The sequence below is a fragment of the Dunckerocampus dactyliophorus genome, chromosome 19, assembly GCF_027744805.1.
Source record: "Dunckerocampus dactyliophorus isolate RoL2022-P2 chromosome 19, RoL_Ddac_1.1, whole genome shotgun sequence".
NCBI classification, from domain to species: domain Eukaryota; kingdom Metazoa; phylum Chordata; class Actinopteri; order Syngnathiformes; family Syngnathidae; genus Dunckerocampus; species Dunckerocampus dactyliophorus.
In genome coordinates, this window is record NC_072837.1 from 15,653,636 (window position 1) to 15,668,576 (window position 14,941).

General features: G+C 41.3%; 1 protein-coding gene across 2 annotated transcripts in view; it reads left to right on the forward strand.

Annotated features, from left to right (window-relative positions):
* tbc1d32 (TBC1 domain family, member 32) overlaps window positions 1-14,941 on the forward strand; it is a 78,967-nt gene that overhangs the window by 43,244 nt on the left and 20,782 nt on the right. The window contains exons 28-30 of one of the 2 annotated variants that reach the window (XM_054761444.1): window positions 3,901-3,984; window positions 10,746-10,815; window positions 13,374-13,489. In XM_054761444.1, the coding sequence (XP_054617419.1) occupies window positions 3,901-3,984; window positions 10,746-10,815; window positions 13,374-13,489 (270 nt within the window). The remainder of the gene's footprint in view (window positions 1-3,900; window positions 3,985-10,745; window positions 10,816-13,373; window positions 13,490-14,941) is intronic. The other variant, XR_008566908.1, reaches the window with a different exon arrangement.

Consider the following 14,941-nt stretch of genomic DNA (forward strand, 5'->3'; position numbering starts at 1 on the left):
TGTTGAACAACTTTGACGCACAACTAGTGGTTTGAAGACAAGACATAATTATTACAGTATAATGGTGACAAGAGAGCAAGGTTAAGTGACAAAAAAAGTAAGTGATGATGTACCCCATGAACGTGACAGCCATCGTAGCTTCTATGTGTGATAAATACAAGCTCAATACGAACCGCATTGCTTTTTTGCTTTAATGACAAAATGTCGCTGTGGTTAAAAAAAAAAAAAAGAAAAAAAAAGTCACATTTGCATTCTGTGGACCAGAGACTAGGCGGATAACTATAGCTAGCTAGGTGCTGCCAGAGAGACCGTGGAGCCAGGCAAAATGTGTAAACAAAGATGGTAGAATAGTCGAACTTCAGCGCGAGTCAATCGTGAGCGATCACACACGCTGGCGTGAATAGGCTTAGGCTGTCACAAGCTCATTTCACACGCTATTTTTCATTCTCATGGCAATAAGGGACGTCCGTTGTCAACTCAATACATGTACTTTGTCTGGTCACACATGCGCGAGTAGATGAGAAATTCACTCACAATGTCTCATATTTTAGTCGCAAAATGTGACCATTTAGTCGCAGTCTGGAGCCCTGGTTATTGAAAGTTTGATGAAGATTGGTTGAGAAATGTGACCTGTGGCGCGCTACAAATGTGGCAGACAAAAATCAATAGAAAAGTGATTCCATTTATTTCTATTTTGCTGTGCTGCTTACACACACGCACACACACAGGCACTAAAACCTTTGAAGAAGTCTTCGTCGGCGCTTTGAAATGTCACGCTCACCCCCTTCATCTATGCAGGAGCAAATTTACGCGTGACTCAGCGGGACAAAAACAAGTCACAGTGAAGGCGGAGTCGTCTTGTCATAAATGCATCAAGTGTGCACAGGCTGCTCGTTTTCATCAGCACGCTGTCCACCACCTCCTCCTCCTCTTCACTCTCTTTTTACAGCCCCCATTTAAGGCGGGAAGGGTCGTGATGACGATTTATCACCCGCCTCCCTTTGCTTTTATGCAGCCCGTCATTAAGCACAGACATTTTAAGAACTCTTCATTGGAAGAAATTGTAGCACTTACTTCTAATGAGGAATCAATTAGGGCCGCTTCCTCCGCAATTTATTGAGCATTCACTTGTTTGTTGCCACGCGCGCTGCAAAATGCTGTGATTATCGCTTCTTTTACGTGATGGACCATTATGCCGTCCTCCACCCGCAAACCCAGTGGAGTATTTTTACACTCCATACCTTGTTACCTTGTCAGGACTTTTATGTCTTTGCCAATGACTCACTGGACATACGCAAAGTTTAATTAAAAAATTGAGTTTGACAATTAACATTAGTGCATTTGCCATTTATTGAGTCAGGAACCTTTTTGGCCAAGAGAGCCATGAAAGCCACATATTTTAAAATGCATTTCTGTGAGAGCCATGTCATATTTTTTAACATCGAATATAACTAAATGTGATAGTTTTTAAGCAAGATCAACAATTTTAGAATACAGTGTTTCTTTGCTCCATCGTGGTTCATCTTTTGCGGACTCGCTGTTGTCGCTGTTTCGTGGATGTTTGTAGTGCAATTATAGTGGGGGAAGGAACACATTTACTGTGACACTGCTTGAGCAGGATTTTTATTTACGTCTTAAATGGCTTATTTACTCTTATTTTGTCTACTATATTGGGTATACGAGTGTAAAGCCATTTAAGGCCGCCATGTATTGTAATGGCGGACGTACGCTGAATGTATGCTGTTCAGAAAAAAAACAACCAGGAACTGCTAATGTGTGAATGTTATTTATGTCTAATATGGCGTATTTTCTCTGATTATATTTAATATATTGGGTAATACAAATGTAAAGGTGACTATATTATTATGTTATTTCATGTCATGAGGGCTCTAATAATGTTACAGTAATCCCTCACCACTTTGCGCTTTAGATTTCATTCTATCACGATTTTTCAAAAATATATTAATAAATAACTGTTTTGTGGTTGAATACGGCCAATGAATAGTAAAAGCAATATGCCTATCTAAGCATTTTTAATGTATTTTTGCCCAACTTAATCAAAATGGCTAAATGAAGTAAAATACAAATATAGGGCATTCAGAAGACACATTTAAAGATGTGATGATATGTAGTATTCTACACTGGTCACTGGGTGTCTGTAATGTTACACTGATGAGACAATAGCCACTGCAGGAAGTACTGTACAGAACAGAAAGTAAAAAAGCAACAGCAAGGAACTCTCCCACTGCTAACATGCATGACTTTATATTATGTCTTATTGATGTCTTAAATGGCTTATTTTCTTTTATGTCTGCTATATTGGGTAATAGGAGTGTAAAGGTGACTATGGGGATAGTATTTCATGTCCAGAGGACACTAATAATGTTAAACTTATTTAGAAGGTCGTAAACAAGTTTTCTATGCTTTAACTAACTAAAATATTCCATGTATAAATAAGGAATCCTACTTTGTGGAAATTCACTTATCACAGTCGTGTCTAAGCCTGTCACGATAATTGATAAATCGTTTCATCGAACAATTAAAAAAAAAAAAAAACAGGTTGATAATTGTGACACCCTAGATAAATTCACGTTTTCATATTTGTGTGTCTGCTCGTCTCTCTGTGCCACACAGGCTGGATGACAAGAGGGTTAACTCTGCATCTGTCTGTGTGCATTGGTTCTATAGTGGAATGAAGGGAGAGAGTGGGCTCTCATCACATTCAGCCTCTTTATGGAGGCGGGGTGGGCTCTCATCACATTCAGCCTCTTTATGGAGGCGGGGCTACAAGTTACTAGCTGCTACCCACTACCCGAGCTTTGTTAGCCAGCATACACATGAAAGACGGCACAAAATGCCACAGCCACAATGTGGGAATATTTTGGTTTTAAACAGAATAAACACGGTGAGCGCATGAACACTGATGGCCGACACGGACAGCTTTCTCAAGTGGGAAAAAAAAACTAGCGATGGAGGTGCTCTGGCAGTGGAGCCTTCATCCCGACAGTCAACGCTTACTCTGGCGTTTGGTCAGCAAATATAAAGAAAACAGCGCAAAAGGGGGCGCACTCAGAGTGTTGCTGGCTATATTGCAAAAACACACATAGACAACTTCTGTGTCAAGCTAATGTCTCACACAGGCACAACGTACACTATACTTGACCTCCATCTAGTAGTTCAAATTTGAATTACACGTCACATGAAAATAATAAAAAAGTTGTCTCGAAATTTTTGCCAATAATGTCGAATATCGACGGTAATTTGTAGCACAGTTATCGATCAGCAAAATTTGTTATTGTGACAGGCGTAGTTGGGTCTGGAAAAAATTCACCACGATAAACGAGGGACTACTGCACTATTATAATATTGTTCTGATAGCTCCTGATCAGTTAGCATGTATTGACGTATGTTAGATTGTTTTTAGCATCTTTAATATACGCTGATGTAGTCCTGTTTGTTTCTGTTGTTTTCTTCTCTCTTCTTCTCTATCCTCTCCTGCTCCGGTCCGTCCGCTCCAAATTTGCATAACAACAAAACATCCAAGTTAAATAAATTCTGTATAACAGAGGAAGTGTATCTCACACTTTTGCCTGGCAGAGCAAATCTGTTGAGCTGGACAGGACAAAAAAAAAAAAAAAAAATTCATTTCAATTAAACGTCACTGGGGCTCTATAAAAGAAAAAAGCATCTTTAACATACTAAATGTTTCAAAGTGGCCCCCGCATCCTTCAATTTTGACGTAGGTGAATACGTTTGGACACCTCCGGTGTAAACAGTCAAGGTAATTACAGCTAACTAGTGTACTACTTGTTGTTATTATATGATGTCTAATTGCTTCCAAGCTTGTTTTGTTGCCTTTGTGTTGATGTTGTTTTGTGCCTCGTTGGCTTTTGTGCGCAGTGCTGGCTGACCTCGTGGAGAAGGCTGTGGTCCATCTGTCCAAATCTTCCGCTGAGTGCGTCTTCTCTCCGCCTCGGCACAAAGGTCAGTGCAGAGCAGCAAACACGCTCTGGGCTCTCTTCTTGACAACTCGCGTGTAAGAAAGGTTGCTAAACGGCAGCCGGTGGCTCAGCAAAGTGAGTGCAGGGACTTTATGTTTTTGAGACGCCAGCGTGATAAGAAGACACCTTTTGAAGAAATCAGGTTGTCCTGCTTTGAGGCCTGCAGACTGTGGTATTTGTTTGTAGGTTCAGAAAGGACAGACAGTGATGGAGGTAAAGGTGAGCAGGGCATCACAGCTGGAGGAGATATGTAATAGAAATCAACTCAGCATGGCAGTCATGCCTCTTTGCACACATAAAAATGGTTTGTTATTCCTTTTCATTTTATTTTATTGCACCCCAGGTTAAAACATGTTGCGTTAGCATATCACATAAGTGAGGGCTGTCAGCAGGTTGGTGTTTGGGTGCCGCTGGGCTAAACAACCTGATCACGGGCCGCCGAAAAGCGTCCAGCGCTAATTAGTGCATCTCCGGCGTGCATGGAAACTGTAACATTTCCCAACGGCGCTGAGGTGCTAATTGCACGTTTCGCTCTAATTTTTTCCCCCCCTGCAATTTGCACAAATTACATTCATGATGTACACCACCAGAGGAAAACTTTTGATAGCATCTGAGGTGAAGAACTCAGGGTTTTAATTGTGCGATTTGTTGTGGACACTTAATTAGGTACTTCTGTCCAATCTGAGGAGACACAACAGGAGAGACATATGCTTCAGCAAAGATAATAAGGCTGACTTTTATGGAGGTTTTTTTTTTTTTACGCCAACATAAAAATAAATATTCATAAGTAACGATTAAATCAATTGAAATTCATGAAATACTAATTCAATTTTTACTAAATGAATTAACGAAATAATGAAATAAACTAATAAAAATACTTATTAAAATAAAACAATTGAAATTAAACCATTTAAATAGATGAAAAATACAATTATTTACAATTATATTTCACATTTAAAATAATAGCTGCACAACTGAACCAGCAGTCAATTTTCAACAAAGCATATGAAATGACTGTAGCTGTATGATTTATAGAGAGTCGTCCCTCGCCAATTTGTGTTTTGATTATCGCTCTCTTGTTGTGTCACGTTTTTTCTTTCCCTTTTTTCTTCTCTTCTTTTCCCTTTCTTTTCTTTTTTTCCCTCGTTTTTTCAGAAATTCCATCCATTTTCTATGCCGCTTGTCCTTATTAGGGTCGCGGGGGTATGCTGGAGCCTATCCCAGCTGACTTTGGGCGAGAGGCGGGGTACACCCTGGACTGGCTGGACAATCGCAGGGCTTATATAAACAAATAACCATTCACACTCACATTCATACCTACGACAATTTAGAGTTGCCAGTTAACCAAACATGCATGTTTTTGGAAAACAAACAAACACGGGGAGAACATGCAAACACCACACAGAGATGCCCAAACGGAAATTCGAACCCAGATCTTCCCGATCTCCTGACTGTGTGGCCAACATGCTAACCACCAGTCCACCGTGCAACCTTTTTCAGAAATTAATTCATTATTAGTCAAAACACATACAAATACAAGTGATAGGTCGTATTCTGGACGGCAGAAATGACACAAAACATCGAGACATTAGCTTACATTACATTACCATAACACTGCATGAAGTCATGAAGTCAGCCATGGCATGTCCCACATGATAGAGTGAAAAAAAGTTCTCCTCCCATTCCGTGTGGAAGTGGCAGGTTTTTGGCTTTTTAAGTGCAGAAGAAATAAATTTGACGCTAACTGTTTAGCTCGCTGGCTTGCTAGCTAGCGGCCGTCTTGAGTCCCTGTAACAGAAGAGTTGCGCAATAAAAGATGGCTATAGGGGTGTTATTTCATGTCTACAGGGCTCTAATAATGTTCAGAAACATATTTAGAAAGCCATAAAAGGTTTTCTATGCTTTAACTCCGAAAATAATCCATTTATTGACATTTAATCCCATATTTGCGAAATTCATTTATCGCGGTCGGGTGTGGAGCCACTTGATCACGATAAATGACTGTATCTGATAACTAACCGATGAAGTTGTTGAGGACCAATCAGATATCTTCTCAGTAACATGCAGGAAGTCCGCCTTCACGGCCCTTTTATGGCGGTGTTTGCAATGGCCTTCATCTTCCCTCCTCTTCATCGCTTTAGTGGCATGATGAAGGCGCTCTGGTGTGTGGATCTGTCCACGCTCGCACGCACGCACACACACACACACGCACACACACGCAGGACTAAATTCAGCACTTCTAATCAATCCTGTCAAATACCCTCTGAGGAGATGAGAAGCCAACAGGGCTCATGTTGAATTCTGCCACACACTGCGTGCGTGTGCGTGTATGTGCTGGACAGACGTCGCCTGAAGTCTCGGCCCTGCTTGAGAGCGCTCTCATTGTGCGGTGAGAGCAGACTCATTTGGCAAGCATTAACCTCTGTCACATCAGCGCTGTGTGCCGCATCTCCTCAGCCTTCACGCTCCTCACTGATGAGGGCGGCCCACGCTTGAAATTCAGGTGGCCTGCACAAAGACGAGCTCGGCTTTGCATCTTAATGGTACTCTTCCCAAACTACACACACTCACTCTTGAATTGGTCCTTGTTTAGATCGCACGTGCCCACGCAGCAATGCTTCATTGATGTCAATTTCCAGATCTTGGTCACCCCGTAGCTTTTAATATCTGACGAATGTGCTGCTCCTTTTAAAGTCACGATATGTAATACCTTGACTTTGAAATGACACATTCAAAACAATGTGGCGACTACACTGGCTTGGAATGAAGAGGATAGCATGCCTGCTGTTGCCAGGGTCACCCCACACCTCATGCTCTAGAGGGCTGAAGCAAGGGTGTCAAACTCATTTTCATTGAGGGACACATCGCGGTCATGGCTGCCCTCAAGATGGCCACTTGTGACTGTCTGTATGTGCTCGTCATCAAAATTTTGTCAGATCTTAATTTGTTGGATCACTGTTGGATCTTAAGGAGGTTCTACGTAGAGCTTCAAAATGCAAAAAGAAGAAATGGGAGTGAGACAAAAAAACAGGTTAATGCAAAGTGAAATAGGCTGTTCATCAGGTGATCAAAGGTTTAATAATAATAACGTATTTTACTTGTAAGCACCTTTCATGGAACCCAAGGACACTGGACATAGACGCAGATAAAAGCAACGTGCGCAGAAAATTGAAAAAACACATAAATAAATGAAATAGGGTAAAATAAAAATGTCATGGTAAATTATAGACAGTAAGATGTCCTGATTTGAAAAGAGGAAGAGAGTCTATGTTTTGGATATCCGGTGGGACATTTATGAATATAACCTCATGATATTATTACACACAACTGCTCACAATTGCATTTAATGATGAGAATGTCAAGGTGACAAGCAGACATTCAAGTATTTATTTTTTATAACAAAAAATGCTTGGATTATCTCGTTGCATGATCAGATAGAATTCAACTTTAGAAAAACTGCACGCAGTACAATTTTTTTTTTGTTGTCAAAATGAAAGCATAAATATATTCATAAGGAAGTGCATGATTGTCACACATTTTCCCCTGGCAGGCTTTTGTGGACCACATAAAATGATGTTGCGGGCCACATCTGGCCCCCGGGCCTTGAGTTTGACACCTGACGGACCAGCCAGGACACCTTGTATTGTATACTTAACTGAACTAAGGTGTTTGCTTGTAAAACATAATCCATCCTGGGATTCTTAATTGTATCAAGACATGATGTTATAATTACATTTTCACGAGAGTGGGGGGAGTCTTCTTCCCCTTATCCACGGTCAGGCAGCAGCCTAAGCAGAGAAACCCAGACTTCCCTCTCCCTGGCTACTTTGCCCAGTTCCTGTAGGCCAGGGGTCTTCAATTTAAATTAAGTAAGGTTTGTTTATGAAATTTTTTTCATAGCGAAGGTCCGAACCTTACTTTGCCTTAAATTGTGTCAGACTAGCTCATATGAATATTAAATGTCATGAAACCCTGCACTTCACGCTACAACACAATTATTTTGGCAGCTAAAGTGCATTTAAAAGAAAACAGGACCAAATTTCACATTAAAGGGATAGTTCGGATTTATTTTTACATGAAGTTGTATGACATCCCCATCAGCATTTTAGTCCAATAAGTCCTAAGTCCAGTTCTGGTCAGATTTCCGTGATGAAGAACGTAGTTCCACTTAGTTGCTGGGGACAATTAAGTAAAGACTTAGACTTCTCAAAACAATATGCGTTCATTTACATTTGCATCACAAAAATGCCGTCTCCAAAAAATCAGACCTCACAAAACGCTTTGCGTTATGTATTTGTCTCCCGTCGTATTCCTACGCACTGTTGCCTGTGCGTTCATGTGTATGTGACGAAGACGCTCAGATCTACTTCTGCAACAGAGCGCCGCGGCCATCTTGTTTATGTATGTGTTCCACAGCGGAAGACATGCAACTTCATGTCAAAAAATCCGAACTATCCCTTTAATGATAAAACATTTGACTGTACAACAGTCAACAACACAAGAGGCTTATTTTTAAGTAAAATAAATTTAATAATAAGTGTAAAAGTGTCTCTTTAACAGAAAAGCTGCAACACTACATCCTCTTAAAGTTTCACATTTTGTTGTTATTGTTGTAGCTGACATTGGGATTTGCCTGAATTTGTCACACAATTCCTCATTTTGTTTACCTTTGAGTAAAATCTCTGCAGCAGAAGCACTCCTTCACAACTCTCTCATCAGTGAAAGATGTTTTATTTTGCTCCAATATCCATACAGTCCTTAGTGAACACTTATTGGCACATTGCTGTGCTGTAAATTTATGTTATGACTCTCGTAGATTTTTCAAACCGGGCTCTATGCTATTGTTCATGCTCTCACAGCAGGTGAGAGCACAGTTGTTTTGTCAGGTTGTCACGTCACATTTCGGCTTTTGACCACTCCTACAGTTTCAGAGCATATGAGACACAGAGGTCTGGCACTGGATTCTGGAAGAAAGAACATATATTGGTGCTTCCATTCACTTTTAAATGTTCAGTTTTCTCCATCGACTGTTCTTACTTTTGAGCAAGCGATGGTTCTCATTCGCTCGGCATGTAAAGATATGTTAACATTTTGAGTGACATTTGACCCAGTGCAGACCAAGCTCTGACACCAGTCATACAACAAGCGTACCACCCGAATTAGGCGGTCCATACCCCATACTCCCGGTGTACCACCCACAGTATTCCATGAGGGACACGATCAAATGCCTTCACCCAAGTTCACAAAACACATGTAGACTGGTTGGGCCAACTACCCCCGCACCTTCAAGGGCTCTGCCGAGAAATTCTGTCCATCAACACTATGACCAGAATAGGTGACAAAGGGCCCAAGATTCCAACCCTCACAGGGAAAGAATTTGACTAACTGCCACCAATGCGGACCAAGCTCTGACAACGGTCGTACAGCGAGCGTACCACCCAAATCAGGCGGTCTATACTCCATACTCCCGGTGTATCCCCCACAGGATTCCTTGAGTGCCACGATCAAATGCCTTCTCCAAGTACACAAAATACATAGAGACTGGTTGCACAAACTCCGACGCACCTTCAAGGACCCTGTCAAGAGTATAAAGCTGGTCCACAGATCCAAGACCAGGACGAAAATTTAATCCTGAATTTAAGGTTCAGTGGAGTGGCTATGGAGTAATAGCCAATTATTATTTCCTTACCTTTACTTTCACAGTCTTCTTTTCCAGAATAATACATCATTATTAGTAATACTTGCTGCGAAGTAGACTCCAATGACAAAAGGGCCTAAATACAATCACAGCGTACAAAATGCAGAGTTCAGTTTTGCATTGGCGCTGTTGGGAACCCACACGGTACAAAAGTTGTCATTATTGAAGTTTCAATTTAGACGTGCAGGGGCACCTAATAGATCAGCCTCTTCCTTCCCGGTGCCACACAAACAGTGAGGCAGCAAATCAGAGTAGTAATAATAGTGTTCACTTCCCCCCGCAGCCAGGAAGCAATGGAGGCATTTTTCAAAACAAACTGTCAGCCTTCGCGCCGTTATCACCCTTCCTCGCCGTGTTCTCTCCACACAATTACAGCTGTAACTCCGCAGAAACTAATACGCTTTTATGGTCGCTGCCAGTTAGCGGTGCTAAGTAAGAGCATCCGGTGGGACTGATGGTGTGCTCTGCTCTGTTATCTCGCCAAGGGGAACGTTTGGACTCCAGATGAAGTCACGGGATCAAGAGCTTTCCCACGCTACTCATTCTTCCCATTCTAATTGTGTCAAAATGGTGCCAAAATGGTCCAAACTTTTTCCAGCGAGGGCCGCATATTGAAAAGTCAAAGGCCATTTTGATATAGTTGATTGATACTGTATATTTTAATTAAAAAAAGGCTAAAAAAGACAAATTTACAAACAAGTGTCAGCATTGTGTTTTATTGTAGGTGACAAAGCCTATTATTAGTACGGTGGGACCTCTGTTTTCATTAGGGGTATAACGATTTGTTGACCGTTTATTCCTTTTGTTTATTTCCGTTCACATGCAAAGTATCTGTTTGGAGTCATACGAAAACGGGGGTGTACGAAAACAGAGGTTTGATTGTAGTATTATTAGTATCAACGTTTTAAGTTTTTCTTATTACATTACCCCCCCACCAATTTTGGGGGATTTGGGACACCCATGATTGAGAGTTAGCATCACGTGTTTGGCCTCCGTGTTGCAAGCTTTAGACGTATTTCCTTACATGTCCTTTAATTGTTTTACAGAGAAAGCGGAGGATGTTGATGCCGTTGTCTTATCGGCTGTGGAAATCCTTGGGATGGACATCTGTTTGAGGTATTCAGGGGCGCGCACACTTAGCTTCTTTTAAAATGACCAAGTCCCAAAATCTACCTTCTACTATAAATATAGAAAATATATATAATTACTATATTTAGAAATATGAGTATTTATGTACGTTATACTATATCAGGGGTGAACGCACTTTTTCAGCATGCAAGTTACAAGTCAACATGATCTATCTCTTACTTTAAAACATATATATATACAGTATGTAATCTAACTGGGAAACTTTTAAACATACACAGTTTCTAAATTTACAGGCAATAAAAGTAGTTGATATCATTCAAAATTTACAATTCAATTCAATTCCACATAATTCTTCAAAAGTTGTGTACACAACCTATGTGCCTGAGCAATAGTTACGTAGCATTCATTAGACACACAGTTTATATATTAGGTCCATTTAGCATTTGCTATCAAACATTACCGATATACAAGAAATGAAATAGTGTAACAAAAGGAAGTGTAGAAAACATACATTTCTGTAGTGGAGTTCAGGACGCGAAGTAAAGCCATCAAACAATTGACGTTTTTTTTCTACACAACTAGCCGCTACAAGTGAACGGATAATTTACTGGATCTTACCGCTTGGTTAGTTTATCTGTAATCTTAATAATAAAGATGAAAGTTGCATCTCCGTGTGTACATTGAGACATCTGTTCACCACTTAATCTTAGCCTCGGGGGAGCCACAGCGAATCAGCAGGGGAGCTTAATGTCAGCTGACTGATGTCCTATGACATCTACAAAGTTTATGCGTTCGACCCAAACTACCTTTGTGATTGACGTAATGGGCACCCCGTTTTTAACTCATCAAAGTTGTATTTAATACACCATCTTAGCCTCACCCTCACAGGACGAACCTGCAAAAAGAAATGTACTCAAAATATGAAATTATCAGAGTGGACAAGTTGGCAAATTCTGTTTTTAAATAAGCAGTCACACACTTTTATGCTTATGCTATTGTTATCTTATGTACAGTAAATACGCGATTATGCTTATATTTAGTCTAGAATGCTTCTTGGCTTCGTAACCCACTTTAATGCTGTGTGTAGATCACTGCATATTATAACCATCCCTAAGATACAATGCAGGTATTGTACACTTGGTTAGTTCTGTTTGGAGGAAGTAAAAGCCTCCAAAGAGTTGCACGATTTGTTTTGTTGTACACAACAGCATAAGCCTGAATGCTTTGCACACACACCCACTTCACACACACACACACACACACACACACACACACACACACACACACACGCACACACACTCTGATGATGTTGTCAACATGTCTTCCACTGATGCTGTGTCGCTGCTCTCGTGCTACCAGCGTGATAATGAACCCGCTCCTGCAGCCGTCGTGACCGACATAACTGTTCTCACACCGCTCCTTTGCATCCTTAATGACGCCACGTCGTCCCCACCACCACACCCATGAGGAGAACATTTTGGCAGCAAAGTAAAACGCTGCAATGCTAAAAATGTTGTGTTTAGTGCACTGTGGGATTTGTCAGACACGAGCCTGTTGTTGTGTTGTGGCTTGCAAGCCTCGGTTTGTGTGTGCTGCTCAACACTTTCTGTCTGGTTCCATTTTAATGTGTGAAAGGTTTGTAAAAAATGTTGTTTTATCAAGCTTAAATGTCACCGTCATTGGCCGTTGCCGTCGATTCCCGCAATTGCTGGGTTTCACTTGACGTCATTTGACGTCGTGCTTCAAAGAGATGGAGGGCAAACAAGCGTGCTCGTATATGCATGTATTTCGGAAAACGTTATAACTAAGATAATCCATTGCAACAGGAAAGATGTTCAGAAAACAACCAAAAAACGCACAGGCTGGCTAGCTAGCTAACTTGTTAGCTTCTAGCAAGCCATAAATAGTGCGTAAAATCTGAAGGACATATGTATACAAGAATGTATTTATGTGCACCGATTGGGTGTAAGAACGCAAATTGAGATGTTACAAGCTTTATTTTCATTATGTCTGACGCTGACAAAACCAACTCCCATCTTGCACTGATTTCATGTCGTTACATCATACATTATTATGTTATCCATTTTATGTTCAGTATCACATATCTACTTTTTCGGAGAGAAATGGTCGAGTTTTTTTCCCCACAAATGTACGACTTTGTGGAAGCATGAATGCTCATTCATTCATTTACTATGCTGCTTGTCCTCACTAGGTTTGCGGGGGTATGCAGGGGACTTTGGGCGAGAGACAGGGCACATATAACATGCCTATGGACAATTAACATGGATAATTTTTGAATATGGGAGGAAAACCCACACATGCACAGAGAGAACGGTGATTCGAACACAGATCTTCCAGATCTCCTGACAGTGTGGCCAACATGTGGCGGAACGTGGATGCTGAATCGCAACTATGCGGGGCTCCGCTGTACTTATGTTGTCTTAGTATTGAGACGCAGTAAAGAGAGTCAGCCCCCCCAAAAATGTAAAGGAGGTTCCATTCATTTTGTCCTGCAGCAGTAAAAGTCTAAATATTCATAAACAGAGCAGGTCAAATAAAGGTGTGTGTTTATTTTTCCCCCGCAGGTATGGCGCCTCCCTCAAGCTCCTCCAAGAAGATGCACACAGGGGCCTGACACTCCTCATGAAGCACGTGAAGATCTTCTTGTCCCAGCAGAGAGTTCAAACGTCCTCACAGCTGCGTATCCTTTCAGCAGTCCACATCTTCTAGCAGACATCCTGCCCACGGGTCATTCTTGCTTATTCCTTCCTTTATTCAGTGTGGACAAGTAAATGTCAGGCTCCTCGTCATAACCAAATACCACACTGACATTTAAGCTGATGATGTGTGGGTCTTTTATTTTGGAGGCGCTCATGCAGTGATCACATTGTCATGAGTCACAAATGGCAACTTTCTGACAAAGGTCCAAAATGACAAGTCAAGTCTTTGTGGTCAAGAACATGAAAAACGATGCACAAAGGAAGGAGGTTGCCTGATTTTGTGTTTTTGTTCTTTTTTTTTTTTGGTCGTTCCTGTCATGTTTTTGTGTCACTGGAGATGAAAACAATGTTTTCCGCAGGGCTCTGCATCATTTATAATTCTGTGTGCTTGAAAGCTAAGTCTTGACAGCACATTACAGATGGATGAGGCTGTCAGTCACAGTCAAAGAGCTGTTTAGCTGTTTGTTATTGGCTGCTGAGCCGCCGGCTTTAACAAACAAATCACCACTTTTGTCGTCGTCTTATTATTTTACTGTGCCGGGAACAAAATACCGCACTAGTGTCGCACAAAACACCCAGAGGTATTCACTTCCCAGATTTTCATATTGCCTCGGAACTTCTGAACAAAGTCCAAATTTGCATCATTTGTCTCAGAAAGCAGGACAGTTTGGGACGGCTACAATTTCACTTTCGGTATGTTAAGAATGGAATGTTTTCCAGCCCTGCGGTTGGCTGGCGACCAGTCCAGGGTGTACCTCGCCTGTCGCCTGAAGCCAGCTGGGATAGGCTCCAGCATACCCCCTCGACCCTAATGAAGCATAGAAAATGGATGGATGGATGGAATGTTTTCCACTCTTTTTGGATAAGTTTTGCAACATACAGTATTTGCGCTTGTTCAAAACAGAACGATAACCCACAATTACAAGGCCTTTAACTTGGAACAAGCATACCTTGTGCTTTTAGTTATCTCACACACACACATACACACACACACAGTTTCATTATGAGTGACCTTCCTGGCTCCTGCCTAAGATGCTCAGCCACCTCACCAAAGTCTGAGCGAAGCCTGAGTGGTCTCAAAAGTGAAACGGAGTTCCTCTTCCTCATATGCCTTCTCTGGAGGCGGTCCCAATGGAATTTTGCGTTAACTGTTTGTTGGTGTATTGATTTGATCTGGTTTCAACCAGTCTTGCCCAGCTGGCTGAGTGTCTCAGTCAGGAGACAGAAAGGTGACTCATAATGAAACTATGTATGTGTGCGAGATAATTAAAAGAATAGGCTTGTTATGGTGAACGGCCTTGTAAATGTGTCTTATCTCTCTGTTGTGAACAAGCGTAAATATGTTGCAGTACAAAGTGGAAAATATTCCATTCCTAATTAACCGAAAGTGGAATTGTAGCCGTCACGAACTGTTCTGCTTTCTGAGATAAATC